The following is a 27,182-nucleotide window of genomic DNA, read 5'->3' on the forward strand; positions in this document are numbered from 1 at the left end:
GGTTTTGCAGCTCTTCTCAACATATACACTGAAGTGCTGCATGAAATCAGTCAATCCAGCGGTTCCTGTTTGGCTGTTCCCTGCTAATAACTTGATTGTTGCTGTTAAAAAATCTGGAAAATCTTTTGCCTAACTTTGAAACGACGCATAGTAAAGACTCTGATTTTCTTTACAAGACAAAAGGCAGTGACACATGGAGATACTTGTAGCCAGTTACTTTTCATGACTACTGGATAGACAATACTGATAATTGTGTCTACGTGTGTTGTAGCAGTTATAATTCTAATTGGTGGCAGAGTATTCTCTGGTGGTTTCTAGCTGCGACAAGTAACACCGTGTGTCATAGCCCTAAGGGCAGGGGTACACGGGGAGATTAGTCGCGCCATGACAAATCTTCTTTGTCGCGGGGGGGGGACGACTAATCTCCCCGCAATACCATCCCACTGGCTAGAATGTAAATCGCCGGTGGGATGGCATACATGGTGCTGCAATTTGCTGAAGTCACCAAAGTTGCCCTGAGAGGAAAGTTCGGGCGACTTCGGCAACCCGCAGCGCCGAATATGCCATCCCACCGGCGATTTACATTCTAGCCGGTGGAATGGCATTGCGACATTGCGGGGAGATTAGTCGTCCGGTGACTAATCTTCCCGTGTGTCACTGCCCTAAAGAGGGCACGCACACAGAGAACTGGTAATTACTTTTGTCAAAAATCTCATTAATCCTGTAAAGAACAATGACACATGGGGTAATTGCCAGTGTTTAATTTCTCACAAGATTTCTAGCTCTGTAGGTGGCAGATCGCTAGAAATTGTACCTCATTTGACATGTTAATGGATCTGCGAGTGCACTTGTGGGCCAGTTACCATTAGGTTAATACCCCATGGAGAGATTAGTTGCCCACAATATATCTCTGTTACTGCGGGCTACTAATCTTTCTGAAATGCCTTTCCTTGGGGCATTAGCCTTAAGGTGGCCATACACAGTGCGATCCACACTTTTGGCTAATTCAGTCAGGATAATTCCGTCATTGGGGTGGGTATATGGGCCGTCCCTGATCCGATGGAAAAATTCAAACCTACCCAATCGAGATCTGGCCAATTTTAGGCCAGATATCGGTCAGGTGGGTCCATTGGTGGTGCCTATACACAGGCAGATAAGCTGCCGAATCGATCTGAAGGACCTGAGTTGGCAGCTGAAATCTGCTTGTGTATGCCACCTTTGCTCAGAAACGTGGCAGTGAGTGTTTCTAAGTGATAATTGCTTGACTGGTGAGTTCACTGGCAGGGTCCAAGCGATTACAGCACAATTCAATAGAAGTGTATCTACCAAGCTGGAAATCATGTGGGTGACAAATTGTTTGCAGTGGCCCAGGGTGCCACTGAACTACAACTCTTCTCTGTTGTGAACAATAAGTTTCAGATAAGTTCTTGGACCTCTGTGAATTTTCAATGATAAATCTCTCTAAATATTTATTATTACTATTGATTGATAATTATATTTATATATAATATATATATATTATATATTTATTGGCTACAGTACGTACCTGCATTTTTGTTTTTTAATTTAAGGTCTTGTACAGGGAAGCTGCATTTTTTCCAGATTATACATTTTCCCGAAAGCTGGCCATACACGTTTTTTAAAAGACCTTTTTGTCTTTAGGGAGAGAAAAATCATAACGTGTATGGCCAGCTTAACTGTTTTAAGTGTTTGGAAACATTTTTATAGACCCACTTTAACCATCTATAGAATGAGTGTAAGTGTAAGTGTGCTCCTTATCTCAGTTGTACTATGACCTTTACAACACAGTGGAGCTTATCTCACTGTAGTCTCCAATTCTTGCTCCTTGACTGGTCTGGTCTGCTAGTCAACTAGTAACAGAGCTGTTTATTTCTTAAAATCATCTATGAAGAGCTAACATAGAGTTGCCCTGCGGCTGGCATATTTCTGACCTGGATGGAAATAATTATGATTGATGTGAGTGAAAGTGCCCTAAAACTACTGGTAGACTGGTTGTTTTCTCCACTGGAGTAAAAATGGCAAAAACCTGATCTGCTGCCTTCCGTCCCTTGGACGTATGTGCACAGAATTAGCCTGTCAGTGCACACAAAGAGCGGATTTTGGCCCTTCCCGTGCCCATCAGTTCACATAGATACAAAGGCTGGAAGGTAGCAGATTGGGGTTTCTCCACAGAAGTATGAAGTAAATGGCCCATGTGCCATTAGCCTAAGGGCATGGCCACACTTTCCTTTGCAGGTGAATTTATAGAGGAGGAGGAAAGTGGATCCGCTCGTAAGTGCACAACCCTGTAGTTCCATTGACAGGCCCGGCGTCGGCCCATGTGGAGCTACACGGAGCACATATCAGCAGGAATATGCAAATGTATGCATTTCTGCTCCCTGTAGGTCCACACACGCCAATGCCAGACTTGTGTCTGGCCAGGGGTGTGTTTGTAAGAACAGATCTGCTTTACCAGGAAAGTGAAAGCTTAGTGTGCCCTTGCCCTAAGGCAAAGACAAGCCAGTATACTACCAACCTTAGATAACAGATACAATTAAATAAGTAACATACTTAAAAGGGTTAAGGCAAGGGCTAGATTAGCCACTATGACCCTATTTGACCAGAACTTTCTAGAGTACAATAGTGCTGGGAGACAGTGCTAGGGGCAAGCAGGGAAGCCAAAACCTTGCAGCATTATAATATCAGCCACGGGCTCAAAAAAAGAAAAATAGCGGCACTGCAGAATAATGTGGGACACCCATGAGAATTGGTGGCCTCCCCTGGTGAATTTTCCAATTGATGCTCACAGAAGGGGCATTCTTCAAGGCAACAATAACATAAAAGCTGAAGGAGCAACAATGAAATATAAAATAGGCCAATAGTTTATGAAAACCCCACCCAATATCTATCCAAAGCATGGGCACCCTAAATGGCATCAGTGGGGCTGTATATCTACCTTCCTTCAATTCATGGGCTACAAGATGTATTTTTTAAACATTTTATAAGTGACATTTAATTTTACCATTTCATTAATGCCCTTTGCTTTTTTACAACTTCTGTTTTACTAGCAATGCTCCTAATAATGCCAATTTACTTATATTTAATATAGCCTAAAATAATGCTCTGTGCCATTCTCACTTCTTTTTTTGCCATTCGCAGGAGGCCTGGAAGCATGCCATTCAGAAAGCTAAGCAGATGCCTGATCCATGGGCTGAGTTTCACTTGGAAGACATTGAGACAGAGCATGCTATCAGGCACAGGTCAGTGGGCGCTCTCCCAGCCGGATATTACATTTCAGTACAGTAGGTCATGCAGAAAGGAATCCACATGACTAAAGATCTGGAAAGCATCCCTTGCAGTCCCATTAACCCATTCTTACATGTTATGGCTTTTATCACTTGAGTTCTAGGGCCAGTTGTATATAGCAGGCTGTGGTAATATGCACACTACACAGACTAATGATAAGATGCCTGCAGGCCATGGATAAGCAGACAAGCTTTCGGGATATCAATGCAGGCATATTGGGACCTCCAGTCTATCAGCTGTGTAGCCAGACAGTCTGCAGCTGTGACTGACCCATCCACGTTTCCCTGTATCAGCTAATTCTGTGTCCATATTTGTGGATGGGGGACTGGATTAAAGGTGGCCATACACGTGGCGATCTAACGATGTTTCGTACGACCATCGGTCGAACGAAACATCGTAAGATCCGCCACACACCATTCAGGGCTGAATCGGCAGGTAAGGAGGTAGAAACAATAGGATTTCTACCTCCTTCTGCCGATTCAGATCTGAAGGGAGAATTTTGGTCAGGCGCCTTCTATGGCGCCCGATCAAAATTTTCCAACTGGTCCGATCGGTGAGTCGTCCGATATCAGCAGGTTCCTGCGATATCGGTCGACTCGCCGACATACCATACACGCACCGATTATCGTACGAAACGAGGTTTCGTACGATAATATCGGTGCGTGTATGGCCACCTTAAGGAAGCTTAACATCTGGAGATGAAAATGTGAATAGTTTGATTCCTGAAACTGAATAACATCTGTTTTAGAGTTCACACCAGGAAATCAGAATGCATCTACATTTAATTTTTTTTAAAGTAGAAGCAGAAGTAATTAACTTAATGAAATGGTTGAACCAGTCCCAGGCTCGCTGGCTGGATGTAAAGCCCCGTTTTTACAGAGGAGCATGGTTATTCAAGCCTCTAGCAGATATATGTTACTAGTGTACAGGTTGAGATGTCTCCATATACTTTGTAAGCAGCACAGTTGCTACCTCCATCAGATGTGACTGCTTTTTATATACAACGTGACTGTAATAAGAGTCATAAACAGCAACAAAAGCCATAGAAAAAACTTAAGGGGTAATGTAATAAAAGGTGCAGAGCTGAACTGTAAAAGCTACCTGGTGGTTGCTATGCATAACTAGACCAGTAGCAACCTTCACACCTATGTTATATTAAATATAAAATTAACCCCACGATTTTGTATGCTGTGAAGTGTGTTATTTATAAGTGACCACAGATGAAGGTATAGCACTATAGGTTACTATATAAAAGGTGCAAAGCTAGCTCTAGTTCTAATAGTAGTTCTAGATGGCAGCCATCTGATTGGTTGCTGTTTTGGTCACAGTCACATTAGCATCAACACTAGCACTGGTGAACAGGGCCACCATTTGGAACTTTACTACTGTTTGTGGTGCTCTCCATCAAAGGTGCTCCAATTATTAACCCATTGGTCACCTGGGTCCCTTGGCAGAGGGCCTTGCCAACAAGTAGATTGGGGGAAAAAACTATTAACCCAGCTCATTCTGCTGCAAGCCCTGCCCCTTTCACAACACATAAAACTTTTTTTTTTGTCTCTTGGGACCCTCCTGATGGCAGCCCTGTTTCTGAAATAATATTTCAATCTGCCAATCCAGGATGGTATACTGGTATCCAGGTCTGGATTGAGATTCAGAATAGGCCCTGGCATTTCAAGTGCCTATGACATATTACAGCAGCCCTTCTGGCAGTTGCCAAAATCCATATATTGGCAGTCCAGTCCTGCTGTCACTTGGAATTTTCTACTGCACTCTGGGGGGAATCTGAAATCTGTGAAGTATTTTTAGCACTGAAACATAAATTTTCACTTTTATCTGCAACATTTGCATAATATGATAATTTGTAAGGGAATCTCCACCATAGTGAAAGATAATGTAATTCTAGATGACTTAGAATGCACTTTTTAAAAATTGTCTGTGGATTAGAAAGTAATTAGAAATACCTTTAAATCCACTCAATATGCATATATTGGAAAGTTGCTTTCATTATGTTTTGGGCGGAGATGCCCTTTTGAGTAGATAAGTACTTTGTGGTTTGGCATCCAGAAATCCAGTGTAAAGCATTTCAGAGTTACAGGGTGTGTAGCTGTGATACATTGGGGCCCTGTAGGGATCAGTTAACACAGGCAGGTGCAGAATGTAACATCCGCTCTTTATATGCTGCTGGTTGAGCAAAGGAATTGAATCACGATTGAGAACAGGAGAGGGTGGTGGTGTCAGGTTATTGGTGAAAAGCCAGTAAGGCAGAATGAAATGACAGTGATTATTGGGCAAGATGTTAAAGCTGTGAAATTTCAGGAAATATAAGGGCTAATGTTTTCATTAATTCTCTATCTCTTCTGCCTCTTTCAAAGTTTCAAATTGTGGGTCGCTGTCCCCAGTATCCACAAATGATTGCTCTGTGAGGAAACAATTTCCTTAGAGCCATTACTTTTTGTTCATGTTACTCCATCTCCCCTTATATAGCCTATTTATGCTTCTTTCTTGGTGTTATGCATGGATAGACACATTTGGCTGGATGTTGATATACATCAGGGCCATCTCTAGAGGGCTCAGAATTTCGACCTGTATTCAGACCATGGGTTCTATGTAGATCCCTTGGGCAAAAATAATTAGATCTTGTACCACAGTCTGTACTACCAGGTCTAGCATTCAAGGATATAGATGGAATAAGTAATTGGAGGTACATTTTACACCAGGGCCCATGGTAGTTACCTTTACTGAAAGGATGATGTTTCTCTTTAAAATTTGTAATGTTGTGAGAGCCAGTGGATGGATGCCAGTGTTCTTAGGCAAGGACATTTATAGCCCAAAATAAGAAGGGCAGTGGAAATACACACCCATATTTATCTAAAAACCATTTGTTCTGTGTACTCTGGAACTTGTTTATATTAAACCCATGTGGCTGCTCTGTTGAATTCTTCCATACATTTTCTGCTTCCCAGCATTCTGCAGCAGTGCTTAGCTTTGTGATTTTGGGGCCAGAAATGTCCAAAACACATTTTTCAAGGTTCTCTTTGTGACACATAGAACTACACATTTCAGCCTTAAATATACAGTACAAAGCCAAACCATGACAGGCTGTGGAAGACAAAATATAAATAAACAGGCAGAAGGCAAAATAGCTTGCAGCCAGAAGCTTGCTTTTTGCATTATACCAAACATTGCTATTTTACCCTGATTTCCACTGGGGTCCTGGAAAGCAAATAAATACAGGGTTCTCGAAAATGGAAGAGCAGGGTGCAAATGTATATGCAACATATACATATACAACATATATATATACATATATACATATACAACATATATATATATATGTATATATATGTATATGTATATATATGTATATATATATATATATGTATATACAACAAAATTATGCACAGAGTACTCTGCACAATATACCCACCAATGTAAATGCAAAACAAGGCCTTCATTAGGTGGGATTATATTTTTGCAGTTGAAAATAGTCATAGAGAAAAACAACCAATGTGAAGGCTGATGTAACTCCATACGTGTTATGACGTTGTTATAGATGTTTTCACACGGTTTAGGCAGTCACGTTCTGGGAGTCTGCTAAAGATAGTGTTTGGTCTATTTATGTATAGCAGTGACATCTGGGGGTGTCCTTAAAAGGACCAGAATAGTTCAGAGTGGTGTTTGTGGTTAAAGCAGTTCAGCATCTGTTCCTCTGCAAAGCCTCTTAAAGGAACAGTGCACTTATGCTTTGTATTTAGAAACTAACCTTGCCATTCTCAGTGGGTTTTTGTTTACTTCCTTAGTGCTCCATTAAGCACTCTATTGATTTGTACTGTATTTGGTATGTTAGGGCTGTATTAAAACTAAGTAAAGAATATTGGTTAACACTTGGATAATACTGAGCAAAGTAGCCATGAAGCAGCAAATTGGTATTATTTAAAAAACTTAATATCTACAAAACGTTGATCCAAAAGGGTTCTTCAAGGTATAAAAACCTTAAACTGCATTATTGGTAGAAGCAAACATACAATTTTATTTATTCGAAAGAGAAATATTTTCCAAGGGTCCATAAACAGATATATCAGAGAAAAGCTTTCCCATGAACAATGTGCATCATATTGCCTGGTTTAAGGAAAATACCTTACTTCCGTAGCAGCCCAGTATGTCCAGCAACACACTGCACATCTGGACCACATATAGGAGAAAAATAGCATAAAAATGAACTTGCAATTAAAGGAGAACTAAAAGTAAAATTATTGGAGGATACCTAGTAAGTCTAGTTTCTTACTTATTAGATCAGACCGACACTCTTCTTCTGGCACTTGCACAGGGTACTTTCTCCTGGGCATTTCCCTTTATGCTCTGGGCATTTTCTGAAGAAGAGGAGCACCGTCCATGGTAGAAGTTAGTAGTTAGAATCACTGAGACACCCACCCGTGACCCCCCCCCAGTGATTTTACATTTAGTTCCCCTTTCACTTCTCTAGTAGTGAATGTCTGCCCTGATGCCGGCAACTCTGCTGCTGAAAAGGCCATTTCATTTGCACTTTCATTGAGAATTTGGGATTATGTTTGAGTTCTGTAGAAGAATCATAAAACATATATTTTAAGTTCTATTCCAATGACAGATTGCTGTCCTATATAGGTGGTACCAGCTAATTCTTTCAGTCTCAGGAAGTTCCAACAGACTCCTGGCAATAAATTGATGGCATGGGATCTAGATTAAATTACAGTCTGTTTGTTACAAAGGAGGGTTTATGACAATTCAGGCTATTTAATGAGTGTAAATGAGTTCATCAAACAAAGAATCACTGTTTAAATTTTTGCCACCATTGTACCATATTATGTATTTGAATGATCTATAATTTGTCTGTATAGTCAGGAAAGATTTGCAGAATATGTCGGTGCCATATAATAATATGTGTCCAGATAATTATATGTGATTTAAACTTTACACAATTCAGAGAGATTATAGTGTGCGTGTTTTCATCTCTGTTGCTTAAAAGCTGTGCATTGAAGGGCCACTTAATTCAGTGAAGTGTTGTAACTATGCAAGTAATTATGTTTATTAAGACTTTTTTTCCCTCATTCTTTAGGTACAATGCTGTATCTGGCCAGTGGGTTCAAGATGATGTACTAATTAAAATGGCCTCTCAGGTAGGCGCTTCTGCTTGTTGTCTTGTTCTCAGCTTTGGGGGAAAAAAAGGCTTATTTCTTTTTCTGATAATAAGTTGCGTCATTGCCCAGAGACATTCATTGTTGCTGCTGCCCAATTAGCCTTGTGCTATTTAGAGGAATTGATTGTTTGTGCAGTAAAGCTTCAAAATTTTCCGAATAACTGTGTACGTGAAAGGGCACAGAATTCCTAGTACTTTAGGGTAAAACAATATTTCTATATGTGTGGGTGGATATTAAATTGTTTTTTGTTTTTTTGTTTTTAAATTGTTGAGAAATTATAATCCTAAAGAGCTTTAATTTGATGTTTCACAGGCGTTTGGCAGGGGAGCCATGAGAGAATGTTACCGAACGTAAGTCATTATTTCTACTTTTTCTCTATTTTCTTGTGCAACATTTATTCTTATTTACAAATTTTAGTTTACAAATATATTCAGAATGCTATTCCTAGGCTACATGGCTTATTTACAAATAGGGGGCAAGGTGCAATAAGCATGAACAAAGCACCTTGTTTTCTTGACCATAATGCAGTTCTTCCAACTCTGTTTGTGCCAGCTGTGCACTTTCATTAATTGGTATGCTAGTGGGAGCAACAGTTGGGTAGGATATGGTTGTTACCCTAGATGCCAGCTATCTTCACATCTTTTAAAAATTGCATCAAGATCCCTGTATTAAGACACACCCCCTTTTTGACATAAGTTCAGTCAGTTGGGCTTATGTAGAAAAGGTACCGACAAAAAACAGGTACAGAAAATTGTATCTGAACTTCCAGATATAAATGTACAGTAAATGCACTTGTTTTAGACTAACATACCTAATTTAACATATTGAAGTTAACCATGATAACTCCTACAATTTTTTTTCCCAAGGCCTCTTATGTTCTTATGTAATGCAACACCCTCCCTGAATGCTAGGACATTAAAGAGAAACTCTGGCTTCTAAACCAAAATTCGAATCTCCTAATATACCTATCACTGTGATCTGTTCCTTCAAAAGTAGGAATAAATACCATTTTTTATATGCTGAAATCCAGCTGCAAAACAGTTCTTCTCTTTCTGCATCATCTGAAATCCTGGCAGGGGAGAAGGGACTAAAAAAATGATGTTACAAATTGTAACAACTTTTCCACAACTTCCAGACATAATGCAGGAAATACACAACCCACGGTGCATTGCACTGTGATGTTCCTTTCCTTTTTGAAATCACCTGTGCAGGGAATTGTGGAATTTAAAGGATGCAGGCTTAAAGGGGATCTATCATGAAAATCAAATTGTCCGAATGGATAGTGCAGATGAAAATATTAAAATCTTCAAATATATTTCTTTATAAGAAATGCTTACTTTTTTAAAAAAATTAGATATTATTGCATAGAGTTAGGTTTCTTTCTCTGAGAGACAGTTCAAGCAATTGCTGAATGGGAGTGGCTACACCCTTGCTGTGATGTCACTTAGCAACTAGCAAAGTCCCACCCTCCCTCCTCCATACTGAATAGCATCCTCACATCAACTGTTATTTTGAAAGCTCCTTCTGAGATATGTAAGGCGGTTCTCTTCATATACATGAACCTTCTGATTTTATTGGCAGAGTTATGCCTGCATACTCAGTCAAATACAGACAGTTGAGAGTTTGCTAAATAGTGTACTGATGTTTATGTAATGTTTAAAATTTTGTTTTTTTGTTGAATATCTGGTTCTGTATATGTATGTATGTTTTTATTTATATGGTGTTACTTATGTATGCAGCACTGTACAGCAGAATAAATTAATACAACACGGGGTCATTTTTATAATAAATAAAAAAATTACAATTACAAAAGTATCAAAGAGACAAAAGTAAAGAGGTCCCTGTCCTATAGACTGTATCTACTGTTTGTAAGTAGAATCCTGTTATTTACTAATTTCCTTTTCCACAACTTACAGTGGCTTGCAAAAGTATTCGGCCCCCTTAAACTTTTCCACATTTTGTCACATTACAGCCACAAACATGAATCAATTTTATTGGAATTCCACGTGAAAGACCAATACAAAGTGGTGTACACGTGAGAAGTGGAAGGAAAATCATACATGATTCCAAACATTTTTTACAAATAAATAACTGCAAAGTGGGGTGTGCGTAATTATTCAGCCCCCTGAGTCAATACTTTGTAGAACCCCCTTTTGCTGCAATTACAGCTGCCAGGCTTTTAGGGTATGTCTCTACCAGCTTTGCACATCTACAGACTGAAATCCTTGCCCATTCTTCTTTGCAAAACAGCTCCAGCTCAGTCAGATTAGATGGTCAGCCTTTGGGAACAGCAGTTTTCAGATCTTGCCACAGATTCTCCATTGGATTTAGATCTGGACTGTGACTGGGCCAGTCTAACACATGGATATGTTTGGGTTTAACCCATTGTTGCCCTGGCTTTATGTTTAGGGTCGTTGTCCTGCTGGAAGGTGAACCTCCGCCCCAGTCTCAAGTATTTTGCAACACTTTTAGGCATTTTACAGAAAAGTCATAAAAACCACTAATTTTAGGAAAGCTTTGCAGATTGGTGCTTTGGTGTAGAAAGGACTTTTTACCAATTTTACACGTGTTTGATATAAGCAGGTATAACGCAGATACAGTCTGTTCTGTAACATATGCCAAGCAAAGCAATAACCTAATCTCCCCTTGTGGCAGTTCCCTATTGTACCAGTTTTAAAGCACTCACAAAAACTTTTACATTATATCAGCAGACAAAACGTAAGTCCAATCGAAAAGGCAAACCTTTGAAAAAAGTCTTATTACGTACACAAACACGAGCTTTGACAACCCACAAGATGTACCATACTGAGAGGAAGTGACATGTTTCCACAATATGCACATGCAATAAATATATAAAGGGGGGAAAGTAAGGCAATGTACAAAGGTCCTAGCTGATCACTTTTTGGCATATTGTGTTAAAAGGGAAATGTATTCTTTAATGAGATAGGTCTAATGTGAATTGAAACTACAAAACCTTATACATTTTTATTGCTGTATACAGAGTTGGTGGCATCTGAAGAAAAGCAGTTCTGTCAATCAAAGTTTAGGGCACTGGTATGCAGGGTGAAATTGTAAAGTAGAAAAATAGCGCCTATACTCACAGATTATAACATGAGTAACACCCCCTATGGTCGGGGTCCTGCTGCTCCCTACCTCCCCCCGCGAGACAAGTGCTACTGAGATGGTCAGCACATCGCTAGCAACCCCCCCCCCCCCGCGACAAGTGCTGCCGCTGCTACTGATATGGTCGGGGTCCTGCTGCTCCCTACCTCTTGTGCTGCTGCTCCGTGTCTCCAGTTTCCAGCCCTCGGCCATCGGAGGTGATCCGAGGTGGCTCTGCTACTGCTGCGTCTGCACCTGCACCTAGCACCCCACCCAACAAGCGCCGGTGCTGCTACTGAAATGCGCCGGCGCTGCTACTGAAATGCTCGGCACATCAGAGTAGCACACCAAGCCACCCCCGTGCGACAAGCGCCGGGGCTGCTATTCTATTGAGCTGGTGCTGCTGGTCCCTACCTCTTGTGCAGGCATGCCTGAAGTGCAGATCATCTCCTTCCTCCGATGGCCGAGGGCTGCCCAGGCTGTGGCTTTGGAGACAGGGAGCAGCAGCACAAGAGGTAGGGACCAGCAGCACCAGCTCAATAGAATAGCAGCTCAATAGAATAGCAGCCCCGGCGCTTGTCGCACGGGGGTGGCTTGGTGTGCTACTCTGATGTGCCGAGCATTTCAGTAGCAGCGCCGGCGCTTGTTGGGGGGGGTGCTAGGTGCAGGTGCTAGGTGCAGACGCAGCAGTAGCAGAGCCACCTCGGATCACCTCCGATGGCCGAGGGCTGGCCAGTTGGAAACTGGAGACACGGAGCAGGAGCAGCAGCACAAGAGGTAGGGAGCGGAGCGGCAGGACCCCGACCATATCAGTAGCAGCGGCGGCACTTGTCTTATTGGTTGCTAGCATCTGCACAGGTGCTACCGATGTGCTGACCACAGTTGCGGCGCTTGTGGCGCTTACTTTCCATGCCTATTTCCATGACCATTCCACCCCTACAACATATCTTTTGCCCACAAAATATTAAGACAATGTGGTTTACAAGGACGCCAAGTGTTGTTCACGCAGTCCTGGTGTCCTGAGAAAAACCGTTTAAGGTTAAAGGACCTGTGCAGATGCTAGCAGATGCTAGCTTCACCTGTCAATCAAAACCCGACTCCGACTTAGAGCTCAGTGAGATACAGAGTCAAAGAATGTGTGCAGCCAGTCAGATACAGAAAAGCATACTATAGCAATGAAACGATTCATAACTTTTAATCAATCATATTTACAAAGTTGACTGTTGTAATGAGATCAACCTTATATCAAAAAAAAAATTTCATGATAGTTCCCCTTTAAGGCAGGCTGAGGACAGTTGACTACTAGTACATTTATGTCTCAAAGTAGTCAACCAATCAGCAAGAGAACAGGGGGTCGGGCTTAGGTAACTGTTCCAAACCATATTATTACATTAAAAATAACGGAAAGGCTGCATATTTGCTTAAGTTGTGTTTGGGTGGACTTCCCCTTTAAATCTCTGCTTACCATAGTAGGTGGTGCACAGATTCTCTGGAAGGTAAAGGGCCTTCAAGTCCCACATCAACTTCAGATAATGTTTTTCTACATAAGCCCAGCTGAATGAGCTCATGTCAACATGCAGGATAATAATAATATATTATTATTATTATATTATTATTGCCCTTTACCATTGCATCTTTACCATCTTTTACTTTGCACCACCATTTCGTGATGGTCTGTATGCTCCTTCAGACAACCCGTGATGTAGCTCTAACTTTACCAGGAAGACGTGTGAGAAAAAAGACAGAGCTCAGTGCATTCTTTGGTTAGTTTGCATGCTCCGTGAATGGTATAAGCCCAGGAGGTGGCCCATAGTAATTAAAATGGCAATTTTCTATTTAGGATTATCAAATGCGGTTTAGTTCAGATGTAAGTGGTAAGTAAACTACTTGGGATAGCACTTACACCTGTCAAAACCCTTAGATTAGATTTTAAAGCATTATAAAAAAAATCATGGATTTTTATAAATTTCAGATGTAAATGTATGCTGCCCTACTTTTCAGCTTAGTGTTATGTGATAGCTACACAGTTGGCTGCTGGAAGAGTGTTATTAGAGCACATTTTGGCAAGCACCCAACAGCTTAATTTTGCTTTCATGAGGACTCTTCCAAAACACTCTGTATCTTGTAAATACTATGGGCACAGTGATGCATGCATTAAAGCAATAACTAAAGCACGTGTTTCAGCTCTGGCTTTCCATTCTAATGAGACTGACTCTGTTGTGATTAATTATAAAGGGTGTGTTTGGCATCTGTCATCCATGTAAATTGTCGTAATTGGACTCACAGAGGTCAGAAAGATGGAGGGATTTCCCAGAAGGCTACGTGTTTGTGATCTGATCTGTTTCTCTCAGCTGTAATTAGATATATTTTGTATGGCCTCTCAGAAGAGCTGAGGTTCATGTAAATGTATAGACATGTAGGCCAAGGCTTGCAGGCAGCCTCTGCTTCATATCTTACTTTCTTCCTTCTTTTCATATACAGGTTCAGTGTCCCAGGCCCCCATTTGGGCAGTCTTTCACACTTAATTGGTTTCTAATACTCTATTCCAGCTTGGTTCTCTTTTGTTTTTATTTAATATATACAGTAAAGTTTATCAGCTCTTTATTTCAATTTCTGCAGCCTGGTCTTTCCATAGTCTAATCCAAGATCTTTAGTGAACTCACTCTATACTATACTAATACCTATTAGTGTAGTATAGAGTGAGTTCACTAAAGATCTTGGATTAGACTATGGAAAGGACAGGCTGCAGAAATTAGGAAAAAGGTGGAATTATAATTTAAAAAAAAACAAAACAGCACCACAACCCATAAGGCACATAAGTATGTCCATCAGTAATGGGGTCTTTATATTTAAGAATTAAAAAGTTCACTAAACCTTTTTTGTAGGAAAAAACTCTCCAACTTCTCACACAAACAGCAGTGGAAGAGCGCATATAATTATGTGTCCAAACGATACTTAGAGACTGTGGACAGAGATGTGTACTTTGAGGACGTCCGACTCCAGATGGAGGCAAAGCTGTGGGGAGAGGAATACAACAGACACAAACCACCAAAACAGGTAACAATGACTATGTGTTGCCTATGGAATGGATCTTCCCTCTGGTAGCAAAGCTTTTTCTCACATAAAAGTGGTCCAAATCATTTTTTTCACTTGCGTTTTGCATCAAGGAGCAAGAATGTGGCCATGTGCTCAGTAATGCTGCTGAGTACTGACACCAGATGAAAATGAATCTGTTGCCCAAAGCAGTCAAATACATTTGAAGGAGTAGACACTTATTACCAAGGGAAGCATATATGTATTCCTGGTATCATGAAGAGTCAAAATTCTAGTTTTAACCATAAATTTTACATAGAGCGCAACTGATCTTTCTGCGCTAGAAATGACCCCCCCCAACTGAAGCTTTGCAAAGGTAGAGGTGGCATTGGGAAGGCCGTCTCTGAGCTCAAAACAGTCCCTGATTGATGCTGGAGATATTTGTGATCTTGTTACACAGTGTAACCAACAAAAGGCTGGATATGGGAAATTTCAGCCTATCAAGTTGCCAAATGGACCATTGATCCACTTATTTGCTTTTACTGCCAGAAGTGATGTCATTGCTGAGCTTTATGGAAGTAAATCAATTCTCATTTCCAGGGTGCTCACTAAGAGAGAATAATCCATGCACAACACAAACTGACGTCCCAACAACAAAGAAGTTATTAGGCTTAATGGTCTATCCATTTCAGTTTAACTAATCTACACTTTAGATATAGGCTTTGGCAGTAAATTCACAGACTGTGTGCTAAATGAATGAAAACAGAAATAAAAGTGCCATATTGAACTGCTACACATTAATGCCCTGTATTTATTATGCTGTGATATAATCCTATGCATGTGTGTAGCTAAGTGTAAAAGTCAGGCCTAAAAATAGTTATAGCCATAATTTCCCTGCCGCCTGAATTCATCCTATCGACCTCAATGGTTTATGCCACATCTGATGTGGAAAAATATTATAGCATTAGTCATTATGGTGCAAGTTGTTAATTCACAATCAAGCCTTATTAATACATATTTTTTCACTGTTTTTAGTGCAAATAACTCTGCATAGTTTTGCACTTTTGATGTACGTTTATTGTTCCTGGCACCAGGTTTTTGCAGTCCACTTTAAAGACTACAAAGCACATGATTAATGTTGTGTGTAGCCCTTGAAATGACTTTTTGATGGACGGATTAGGCTGGTAAATCCTCATATCTCATCCTATGTAGCTATTTATACCTTTTGCATGAGCTTCTTTGTCATTTCCACATCGACCAATCACTTTACCACCCTGGGGTTAGCAATCCATTGAGTAATGGAATGAAAGCATCCTTGTTGCTTGGAGTTAAGCTTCTTACAATAGGTGAATATTCAGTATTGTTTACTCTTGGAGGGTAAGTGACCTAGAACTTGTTTATGTCATACACTAAGGACAATTTGTCATATAAACATCATATTACGGGCTGATATTGTATATTTTAATAATAATGTTAATGCAGATTTGTCATAAGGTAAGTATAAGGGTATAAAAGTACAACACTGTCTAGCGGACCATTCTTTGTTTTTTTAAGAATTGTATTGATTGGTTAGGTCATCATTTACAGGGCCATATGAGCTACTTTCTCAAGATGTTTTAGTGCATAAGTATGTTGGTCTCCTTAGCAGTGGAGCCCTTCTTTCCCACAGCAACAACTGAGTGCAATATTTGGAAGTGAGTGTCTCCGCTTGGCTGCAGCCGTAAGGAGGGTGAACCTTAAGGTGGCAATACACAGCAGATTTCATGTGCCGATTCTGGCAGATTTTCCGTTTGTATGGGCACTCCCTACAGGCCTTTCCAGCCAATATCTGGCCTAAAATTGTCCAGAACTTGATCAGGCAGGTTTGATTTCAGGGACCGCATTGGCTCTTTGATGCTGTCTTCGGTCTGATGGCGCAAACACCCGCTGTCTTACTTTGCACGTTTTAATTCGGCCCTAGGGCAAAACGATTGACTTAGCCTGATATTACCTTAGGTGGACACATTTGGCGAAGATCTGCTCGTTTGGCGACCTCGACAAACGAGCTTATCTTAACATGTATGGCCACCTTACTGGTATTCACAGATCAGACACATGCCAAATGTGTGGCTATACCATTGTTCTTTCCATTTGAGATGAATATATGAAAAGAAAAAGAAAGGTAAACTGCTACTCCTATTATTTCCTTACCTGCCAGTTTACCGTGTATCCACTAACAAGCTGCAATATGTCTATGAAGATTTTCATTCATCCAGGTCATGGTATATCTAGTATAAATAAATTTAAAGCAACTGGACTTGTTTGGTAATCAGTGAAGACGTTTCACTACTCATCCGAGCAGCTTCTTCAGTTCAACTGACTGGACTGCAATAGTATATTAATTTTTAGACAAGATGTCTTAAAGGTCTGTCAAAGCGAACCCCTTACCTAGATTATGCTCCCAGACAGTTGGGCAGTATAGCAAAAATCATCTGCCTGACCAAATCTGGGCATATATTGCTAGCTTTAAAGGGCATAGTATCGCATATCTGGAAAATTTCAAACCTTAAAATAGGATTTGATTACTTTCAAACAAAAAGTATTTTCCCACGGTATTACAGTTTGGCAAAAGCTACACAACTGGACAGTGCATTTCCAGCATTTTGAGTAATTTTGAGGTCTCTGTATATCCCTGTCTTAGGACGAAGACACATAGCGATTAGTAAGCTGCAACTTTTTAAACAGATGGTTACGGTGAATTTTTCGCCAAATGGTACTGTATAAGTCACTGCGACCTATTGTGCTTGAGTTTTCGCTGCATGGATTAGTCACTTCGACTTTTTAACAATTTGCAGAGATTGTGTCTTCTCCCTTAGTTCAAAGTCTGTTGCTCACTGAACCAGTCCAACCGCACCATTGTCTTCTGTGGCAGAGCATTTTCCATTCACTTGAATAGGAAGCAACTGAGGGCAGGAAAGGAAACTGACCATTGCAGTTCTCCCTGGGAGTAATGATGCATTAAAATTACCTTGTGTGTCATAGGCCTGAGGGATATGTTGTGGTGTATTCCAGCAACTGTTACCCAAAAAAACATCACTTTGCAGTTTGCTGTCAAAATTGTGGGAATAACAGAAACAGACAATAATAACCCTGCACTGAGAGGCTATTAACTTCCATTCATGTGCTCCACCCCGATGACTGTTTAGTCTGTCAGACAGCATTTCAGTTAGGTAGCGATATCACACAGCCAATAATCAGTGTTGTAGGTTTATGTTTATATGTGTTTAGTTGACCTTTTTGCACACTGCTCAGCCTTAGATTACCTGAAGGCATTAAAACTACTACTTCTTTTGTGTGCACTTTTTTCTTTAAAATACAAATAGAAATGTACTGTGGCTTGGCCCTTCTGTTGCTTGGTTTTCTTACCTCAGTGTAAGCTACCTGCAGGAGAAAACTTTGCGCAACTTCAGAAAACCAAAGTGATGCGTAGGCCTTTCCACCGGTGATTCCCTTACTCTAAAGCACACCATCACTGCTGCTTCTGGATATAAAGATACATGATACATTGTCAGAATGATCATCACTTTGCATAATACACCTCTGCTTTACTATACTTTGCATAGAGAAAGAGTTATAATTCAATTATAGTGATCTTTTAAGGGTAAACATACTGAGGGTGTTTACAGCAAATGAACAGACTGGCGTCTGGCTACAATGGTAGGTCAGTGAACCTGCAAAAATTCTGGTTTAGTACTAAATAAACATGGCATCTGAATTGCATTATCTTGCTAACTTTCCTCTGGATCAACATAGGTAATGTCTGTCACTCAACAATTCTTTTAAGGCCAGCCCCTGTAACCCAAATGTACCACATTCAGTGAATTGGAATCACTCTTCATTTTCAGTGCGTGACAGTGAGACCTGTGTTTCTCACCCTTATCACTAAAGAAGGGTATTGTTTACAAATTACCCCTCACCCATGTAAATCTGCAGAAGTGCATAGTCTTACCAGCTTCTCTAAAAAAGTGTTCTATTACGGTTGGGACAGGGTAATGTTTGCTGGGAAGAACACCAAATAAAAAGCCAATGTGCTCATTATACTTTTTTGTCATCTCTTTACATTATATGCTAGAAAAAATTAAAAATAGAAAAAATACTTAGCTTTTGTTTACATTTGTCTAATTTAAAAAAAGCATTTGTTGACCACAAGATTGCCTTGCACCAATAAGAGATTCAGCCTAAGATGAATTAAGTAGTGGTGCATGCAAGATACAAAGATATGCATGTAACCGACACGCTAATGCTGTTTCTGGTGCCACATGCATTGGCATGCTGACAACTCAATGTGCACAAAAACATGCAGAAGTCGCATTTATATTGCCAATGTGAATGTGATTGGCATCTGCATTGGTAAACGGCACACAAGTTGCAGTGCATGCAATTTTGTGGCATCTGTTATTACACTGGAATTCTGAGGAAAATGCTACATTATGGATACTTATATTAGTAATTAAGCCCTATTTCATTTTTATTGATTTAATGGCATTTAGGTTTTGAAGTGTCGAAGACTGTGCTCAGCAGATTTCTCAACTGTTTGTATGCATATCTGTTAGATAAGCACATTAATATATAGCATAACTCTTGCAGCACGTCTTCACTTGTAACATAAGCAAGCATATAACGACAGCTGTGGCTCTCTCAGGCACAGAACAGAGTGTACGCTGCATGGTTTATAAACAGCTCTTGGGTGTGTGATGGACATGAGAAGAAGCATTGTGCTGGGACTTGTTTACATTCTATACGGTGAAAACGTGAGGCACTGACAGAAAGGAATGGCCGGTCTGTCATGTGATTGTGGCTTTCCTCTGCCTGTTACATGACACTGGTTCCCCTGCTGGCCAATCAGATAAAAACCTACCTCAGAACATTGCTTAAGATAGCTGCTAGCTTTATTTTAATGTTCGTTGTGCATGTGTTTAGTTGTGTGCCTAATAAATTAATTAAAATTCTATCTATATCTATCAAGAATCATATCAGTTTAAATAGTTTGAGATAACAGAAAGGGGAATTCAGCTTTACATGAACTTTTAGTATATTATTGATGGACCTATTCTAAATGCTATCTTGTTATCAGGGGTCACTGCCCCCAGCAACAAAGAAAAATCATTGACTTTAAAGCTCCAATAATTTTTTTGCTATTCTTATTTTGAATTGCTTATTTTTATATTCAGAGCATCTAATATACTATTCATTTTTCATTTTGATTTTAAATCTGCTCCCTGGTTGCTAGGGTAATTAACCCCCTATCAACCAAAAAAATCAGTTTAAACTCCAAAAATTTCTTCAAAAACCACTAAAAAGTAATATTTTCATGTGAGAAAAAAAATTGTTACCAGTAATTTTGTAAATGCCTAAAATAGGGATCCTCAAACTATGATCCGGCCCCCAAGGTAATTTACCTGGCCCCCGCTGCATCCTCACCTTAGGGAGCGGGAGTAGTTTGAGGACGATAGTCAGGCCCCCCAACAGTTTGAGGGACCATGAACTGGCCCCCTGTTTAAAAAATTTGAGGACTCCTGGCCTAAAATTTTGTACCTGCTGTAAAAAAAATTGCTGGGAATTTTCTGTGGCATGCAAATTATAAAAGCAATTTTGATATATCTGTGTTTTATTTAACTATACTGTAGGTGTATGTAGTATGTAGCATTCCATTATATAAATAAACAACAGTCAGTTGTAGTCAGACTAAAAAGTAACTGATGGTTAGATTCTGGTTGTTGCAGGAGGGTGGTCAGGCAACATGAAAAATCATTGGTAGTGTCCAGGCAGAATCATTGTTCATTGGGATAGACATTTTGCTGTCCCTTGACCCATAGAAGGTTGCTGTTCACAGAAAGCTTCTCCAACTTTACCAACTGTGACATTAGCTTTAGGGCACAACTAACTACATACTGACCAAGTAATGTGCAAATCAAGGTTGTACTGACACACTTTTCAGTAACAAAAGGCCTTTTCTTTTGAATGCCATTTACCAAAGTGTTGTAACATTGCACATTTGTCCCCAGTCCATTAACCCATAATGAGTATACTACCGGCATTTTATTTGGGAATGGCATAGGCTATGTGCTTGCCATGCACTGGATACATCTGCCTAGGGATCATAGTATAGTTGAAATGTTACACATAGCATTTAGATTGCTGCTATCCTCTTTCGGGGATATTCGTAGTAATTAATCTGTCTGATAGCAGTTGTGCCCCCTTTCCATCCTACTGAATTTATACCTTTTTGTCTGTGGCAGGCTCAAATACAGACTTGAGCAGCAAACAGCTGTTTAGATGTCCGGCATCGGGCTAACAGAAGAAGGATAGGAAATTAAAGATTTGGAGGTGCACATATTGCATATAAGTGCTGTAACAAATAATGACTGGACGTTAACAAAAAAAAAAAAACCTTGTTTATTTTATGATTATCGCCATGTGCATAATTCCCTTTCATTAACATGGGAAGTGTTTGCTTTGAAAATCTCCTGCTAGATTATTAAAGTGTTTTGATTGCTCACTGAAAGCATTAGGCTAAACACCCCTTGTCATATTGGCCTTTAGAAAATGTTACAAAAATAAACCAAGATTATCAGCCTATTTCTGTAAGGAATCAGCATACTAGTACATGTTATCCATTGGAGGTCTCTGAGCATGATAATGTTAATGTTTAGAACGCAATCATTTTCAGCATAGTTTGTTTAGTCAGTTAACACATTGTTCTGTCTCTGAGGTGTGAGAAAACATATGACAGATGGTCAAAGTTAGGTGTTGGCTAAAACCTTGTTTTATTTATTGGAGATTTATCAGGCTGCCTTTGGCTCGGTGACAATGTGTATAGCATTACAGGATATCCTGGAGGGGGAAAGAAGTTATTCTGGTTTTGGCTGTTTTGCTGCTTCTGCAAAACATTAAAGCGAAATTTAATTATTCATTATTGTTAAATTTACCTTTAATTTAGGGTTGCATGATGTTGTTTATCTACAATTCAGCAAGTTTGTCAGGGTTACAGAGCAGTAATGAAGTGTTGCATGTACAGTTTAGGGTTAATATATCAGCCCAGAGGTACAGCAGCCTTATAAATGCCTCAGTGTGCTCTGAGCCATAGTACGTACTTATTAGGCTTGCTCCAGTGTGGATCAGTATTTTGTCCCCAGCCTGCACCCTCCAAACTTCACAATTTGCTGCACACATAATGTCATTAAGCAAGGGAACATCACAGTGCAATGCATTGTGGGTTATGTAGTTCCTGTATGCTTTCTGTAAGCTGTGGAGAAGTTGTTACAATTTTCAACATCAATGTTTTATTCCCCCTCCCCTGCCAGTATTTCAAATGGCTGGATTTCAGCATATAAAATAGTATTTATTCATACTTGTATGTATGTATAACTTTATTTATAAAGCGCGAAAAGGGTACGCAGCGCTGTACAGAATACAAAATTACACACAGGGAGGACAAGTGATATAATAAATAAATACAATAAATACATATATGTATATATATATATAAGTGCCATGTGGTATGAGACACAGTAGGAAGGAGGTCCCTGCCCCGTAGAGCTTACAATCATACTTATACTATAATGATAATTATCTTAGGGGTTTCTGTGATGTGTGGGTCTTTTTAATAAATTTTGGTTTGGAAGCCAGAGTTCCCTTTTAAATTAACACACATGCACACTTGTGCGTGAATTTTTGTTTCAGTTGCAAGCTATACCTGCTTGGATATCAAACACAATTGTACTTGTGACTTTAAGGCCCCTGTGACACACACAAATTCTCTAATGGCTGAAATCCAACCATATAACCACTTCGATGCAAAAACAGGCTGCACAGCTACATGTGGGAGTTTTGTTGTAAACGCCTCGTGATTCTTGATCCTGAAGCTCCATTGAACTATTTTTGCAAGTCTAGAATTTCTGTGTCAAGGTGACCATGCACAGGTTGATTTAAATGGATGATTTAGCCCCCTTAGACTGAGTCAGCAGCTTGTCTGGTTTTGAAAATCCCCTTTGGAAAAGGAGAGCCATCAGCATGTTAATGTGGTCCTCATCTGATATGTCTCCATTGGCCCCAATGGATAATGGCCAGTAAGCTGATCAGCCAGATTTGCCACAGTACGTGGGTGGCTAATTCAGACCCAAATCTGCTTTTTTGGTGCAGACTGGCTGTGTATGACCACCTGGAAATCTTTCATTAATATTATTTATATCATTAATATTATTAACTGTATGCAAATGTATTTATTAAACACCAGCATGGGTGTATACATTAAACATACAAAAACGCTTACAAAAGCAACCAATACAAAGTTAATGAGGATCCTGTCCAGAAGAGCTTACAATATGAACAAAAATCCACTCTGTGGTGATTGCCTATCTGGTGATTGTCTATAATTTCCTTTAGGGCTCTGGTACACGGGGAGATTAGTCGCCCGCGGCAAAACTCCCTGCTCGCGGGCGACTAATCTCCCCGAGTTGCCTTCCCCCTGCCATCCCACCGGCGAACATGTAAGTCGCCGGCGGGATGGCAGACGCGGTGGGGCGATTTCGCGCAAATCGCCGAAAAAGACTCGCTCGGGGAGATTAGTCGCCCGCGAGCAGGGAGTTTTGCCGCGGGCGACTAATCTCCCCGTGTACCAGAGCCCTTAGTGTTTATGTGTATTACAGAATAGACTATTGTACCCCAAACCCATTAAAAGGTATATCAGGTCTGTCTGAACTTTGTCCTGGGTTTCTGTCTGCTGCATTGTTTAACACAAAAGGGGTTAGTGTCAGGGGCAGGCACTGGTGCTACCATTCTGGTCATGCCCATTCCCACACCTTGTGTCTCAACCCTTTCTCCTTGTAGATTGTAAGCTCTTTTGGGCAGGGCTCTCTTCACCTCTTGTATCGGTTATTAAATGCTTTATATGTTACTCTATATGTCCAATGTATGAAACCCACTTATTGTACAGCGCTGCGGAATATGTTGGCGCTTCATAAATAAATGTTAATAATAATAATAATATGGGCTCTCCAATGTCCCTACCTACACCGCACAGTCAGGGGGATTTACAAACATAATATTCTTACATGTTTATTTTTTCTGGCCACAGTAAGCTGGCTCTAGGACTTCCTTTGTGGTGATGGCAAGGTTATCAACATGGATCTGACAAGTACATACAGGCACCAAGCCAATACTCTGCTTCCTGCTGATAAGTTGACCCTGCCAGGTGAAATCCCTAGATCCTCATATGAGGAGGATTTTAAAAGTTACAATTTTTTTTCCGTTTTCGAGGGGGTCAAGTGATTACGCACTTTTGGAAGATCAAGTATATATATATATATATATATATATATATATATATGTGGCCTAAAAAGAAGAATGTTTTTAGCTCCTGGGCTTTACTAATATATTTGTTATTGTCAGTTTAATCCCTTTTCCATTCTTATTCCCATGTAGATTGATAGCATATAAGTGATTTACTTTACTGTAGTTCTCTTAGGTACTTTACTGTAGTTCTCTCATTGATTGAGAATCCTTACCTGCATAAGGGGGTACCATACAGGTTTCCACAATGGCTGTATTTATGTAGAATCTACATTATAAACAATTTTTATAGCAATCATTTTTGTTTTGTGGGTGTTTTTTGTACCCTATCCTCTCCTTTTTTGGCTGTAAGGACTTTGGTGCTAGAATGACATTCTATTATTAAGCCAGTGTATTCCTTTTACACTTTTACTCTCTATAAAAGCCCTTGATAAGCATATAGCATAATAAAAAATAATACATACATATTTCTAAATGTAATTATCATTTTCCGTGGGGCCCTTTCGCTGAACAAGTAACCAATTAATAGTTAAGTCTTACTGGGAGGGTAGAGATTAACATTAGTCTTACAATCATCAGGGGAAAAATGTCTGGCATGCCAAACCTGGATAATACTAAAGTACAACAAACCTGGCCTAATAAAAATAAAGAGAAATTATGCTAATGTAGAATCACAGCTAACCGTACCCCTTATAATGCTTAGACTGCTCCCAGTTCCATGGTAACCGCAGCAGTCTTATAGATGGCACACCTTTCTTTAATCTTCTGGGTAACTTCATGTAGGTTATTTGATTATTTTGTTATCCAACATGTCTCTGTTCCAACACATCCAGGATCATAAAAGGCTGTAGCCTGGGTTTCTTTCTGATGTAAAATAAATGCTGTACTCACATACAATTTTGGACTTGGTACTAATTAACTGTTGTGAAATCCAATTCTATATTTTTTCTTACTCTGAAAGAATTTTGGTTCCTATTTGACCACCTCTACTAAAGTATTTAATTGTAATCTATAAGTGATTCAAAGGGGTGCCTGAAATGCCATACAGCTCTTCATAGTGCCCTTTTGATATTACTTATATGGAGGTCCCAGGCCACCAGGCTCTATTAGAAATGTTTTATTGAATGTGCTGGCAAATGTGTATCCCCCATATAAGTATAGTCATCAGGTATTGTAGTTCACAACACTTTTAAGAGAGATGTAATAAACCTATCTTCTAGATACATGACTAATGTGTTATGTATTAAATAATATGAAAGCATGTTTTTGTGTCCCTGGCAGGTGGATATCATGCAAATGTGCATTATTGAAATGAAGGACAGGCCTGGCAAACCGCTTTTTCACCTTGAACATTACATCGAGGGAAAGTATATTAAATATAACTCAAATTCTGGGTTTGTACGAGATGACAATATCCGCCTCACTCCTCAGGTATGGCTTTGGTTTTTAGGGCTTATAAATGACTACAATGCTAAAAATCCCTTTGCAACCTAGTAGCAGACATAATTTTGCTGTTACATAAATAAACAGGTTTCAGTTCAGCTTATTTATAATCATGTTTCTGAGTAAGGTCCAAACCTAGCAAGTGAAGGTGTGTGCACTTTGCAATATAGTTACTAGGGATTTTGAAGAATTTTTAAAAAGTGCAGAATAAGGGGTGGGATAACTAAACAGCTGTAATTTTATTTTGGAGCAGAAAGCCAGTGAAAGAGACCAGCATTTACTTCTGACTGGTTGGACGCTTAAACCCTGCTGACAACAACCCCCTTAATAACCTTAAAATTGTGATGTCATGCCCCTATGTTGTATTCTGTATTTATACAAATAAATATTCAGATACGTGTTAATTTTCCTTTCACAGCTAATGGCACACAGGGCATTTTGACTGCCGCAGTTGTCCATCAGAACACAGCAGTGATCAAAATGCCTCAGTCCAGTGATATTAAAAGCCCCTACCTGATGAACATGCATCAGTGACATGATAAGCTCCTTGCTAAAATTTTTCAGCAGACGTTTTTGCAGGGAGGTCTCCCTGACACCAATATGTGTGGGGCAAATTTATACTACATATCGCAAGGGGACGGGGACAAGAATTGGCCTGCACTATTTTCCTATTTGTTTTTATTAAATACATATATTAGAATGTTTTTGGTAATGTATAAAATTGTGTAGGTGTTTCCAGCTTGTATAATATGTCCTAATTGACTATGCTTTTCACAGGCCTTCAGTCACTTCACATTTGAGCGCTCAGGACATCAGCTGATTGTTGTTGATGTACAAGGAGTTGGTGATTTATACACTGATCCTCAGATCCACACAGAGAGTGGGACGGATTTTGGAGATGGAAATTTAGGTGACTGATCACATTACTGTTTTCGTAAAAGAAGAGGGGGGAGCAAACAGGGACACCTAGGGGCACATTTACTAACCCACGAACGGGCCGAATGCGTCCGATTGCATTTTTTTTGTAATGATCGGTATTTTGCAATTTTTTTCGGAAAATTGACCCGACTTTTTCGTTACTAATACGATTTTTATGCTGCATAAAAATGGCGACATTTTGCCCTGGGAGAGCACAGAGTGCTAGAGAGGTGCTGTATAAAAGTTTATTTGCAAAAAAACCCCCCAAAAATTATAAAAATCTAAGTAAGAAAAAAAAGAAGTGCTAGAGATAATAAAATGGGGGGGGGGGGGGGGGGGGGGGCATTTAAGAATATTTAGCCAAATACTTAGGGGTCTGTTTGTTAAAGTGGCTTAAATTAAGTGGGAGATTTTACACACAGAATAAATGGCAAATATGTTATGGGCACATTATTAAATTGCAATTATTCTGGCAACAAAAAATTGGATTGGCAGTTATCACACTCGCCAGAAAATACGCTACGTACTAATTAGCGCAAGTTTTACTATTCAGCAAAATGGGCTAAAGGCAAAATTGATGCCAGAATATTTGCAAACATTTAACCCATATAGCATATTGATGCTGTTACTGATAAATGTAAGAGTTTAGGGGAAACTACATGAAAGTATAGAATACCATATCAAGGAAGGATAAATAATGACACATTACTCAGTTCAAATGTATAAAACTAAAAACTTTTATTTAAAATAAAAAAAAAGGGGGGGGGGAAACTTAGGGCTTGCTGCCCTTGAGTTCCCTCGTGTCCTGCTGCAGCTCGGCCACCTGGGCCTTCAGAGTTTCCAGGTCCTCCTGCATTGACCGAAGTGTGGGGTCAG

The 27,182-nt window shown here is 39.8% G+C and overlaps 1 protein-coding gene across 4 annotated transcripts in view; it reads left to right on the forward strand.

Annotated features, from left to right (window-relative positions):
- eef2k (eukaryotic elongation factor 2 kinase) overlaps window positions 1–27,182 on the forward strand; it is a 63,292-nt gene that overhangs the window by 18,132 nt on the left and 17,978 nt on the right. For all 4 annotated transcript variants that reach the window (XM_012970072.3, XM_012970074.3, XM_012970073.3 and 1 more), the window contains 6 exon segments: window positions 3,160–3,260; window positions 8,399–8,459; window positions 8,793–8,830; window positions 14,468–14,639; window positions 25,227–25,376; window positions 26,166–26,298. In XM_012970072.3, coding sequence (XP_012825526.1) covers window positions 3,160–3,260; window positions 8,399–8,459; window positions 8,793–8,830; window positions 14,468–14,639; window positions 25,227–25,376; window positions 26,166–26,298 — 655 coding nt within the window.

The sequence above is a fragment of the Xenopus tropicalis genome, chromosome 9, assembly GCF_000004195.4.
Source record: "Xenopus tropicalis strain Nigerian chromosome 9, UCB_Xtro_10.0, whole genome shotgun sequence".
In the NCBI taxonomy this organism is placed as follows: domain Eukaryota; kingdom Metazoa; phylum Chordata; class Amphibia; order Anura; family Pipidae; genus Xenopus; species Xenopus tropicalis.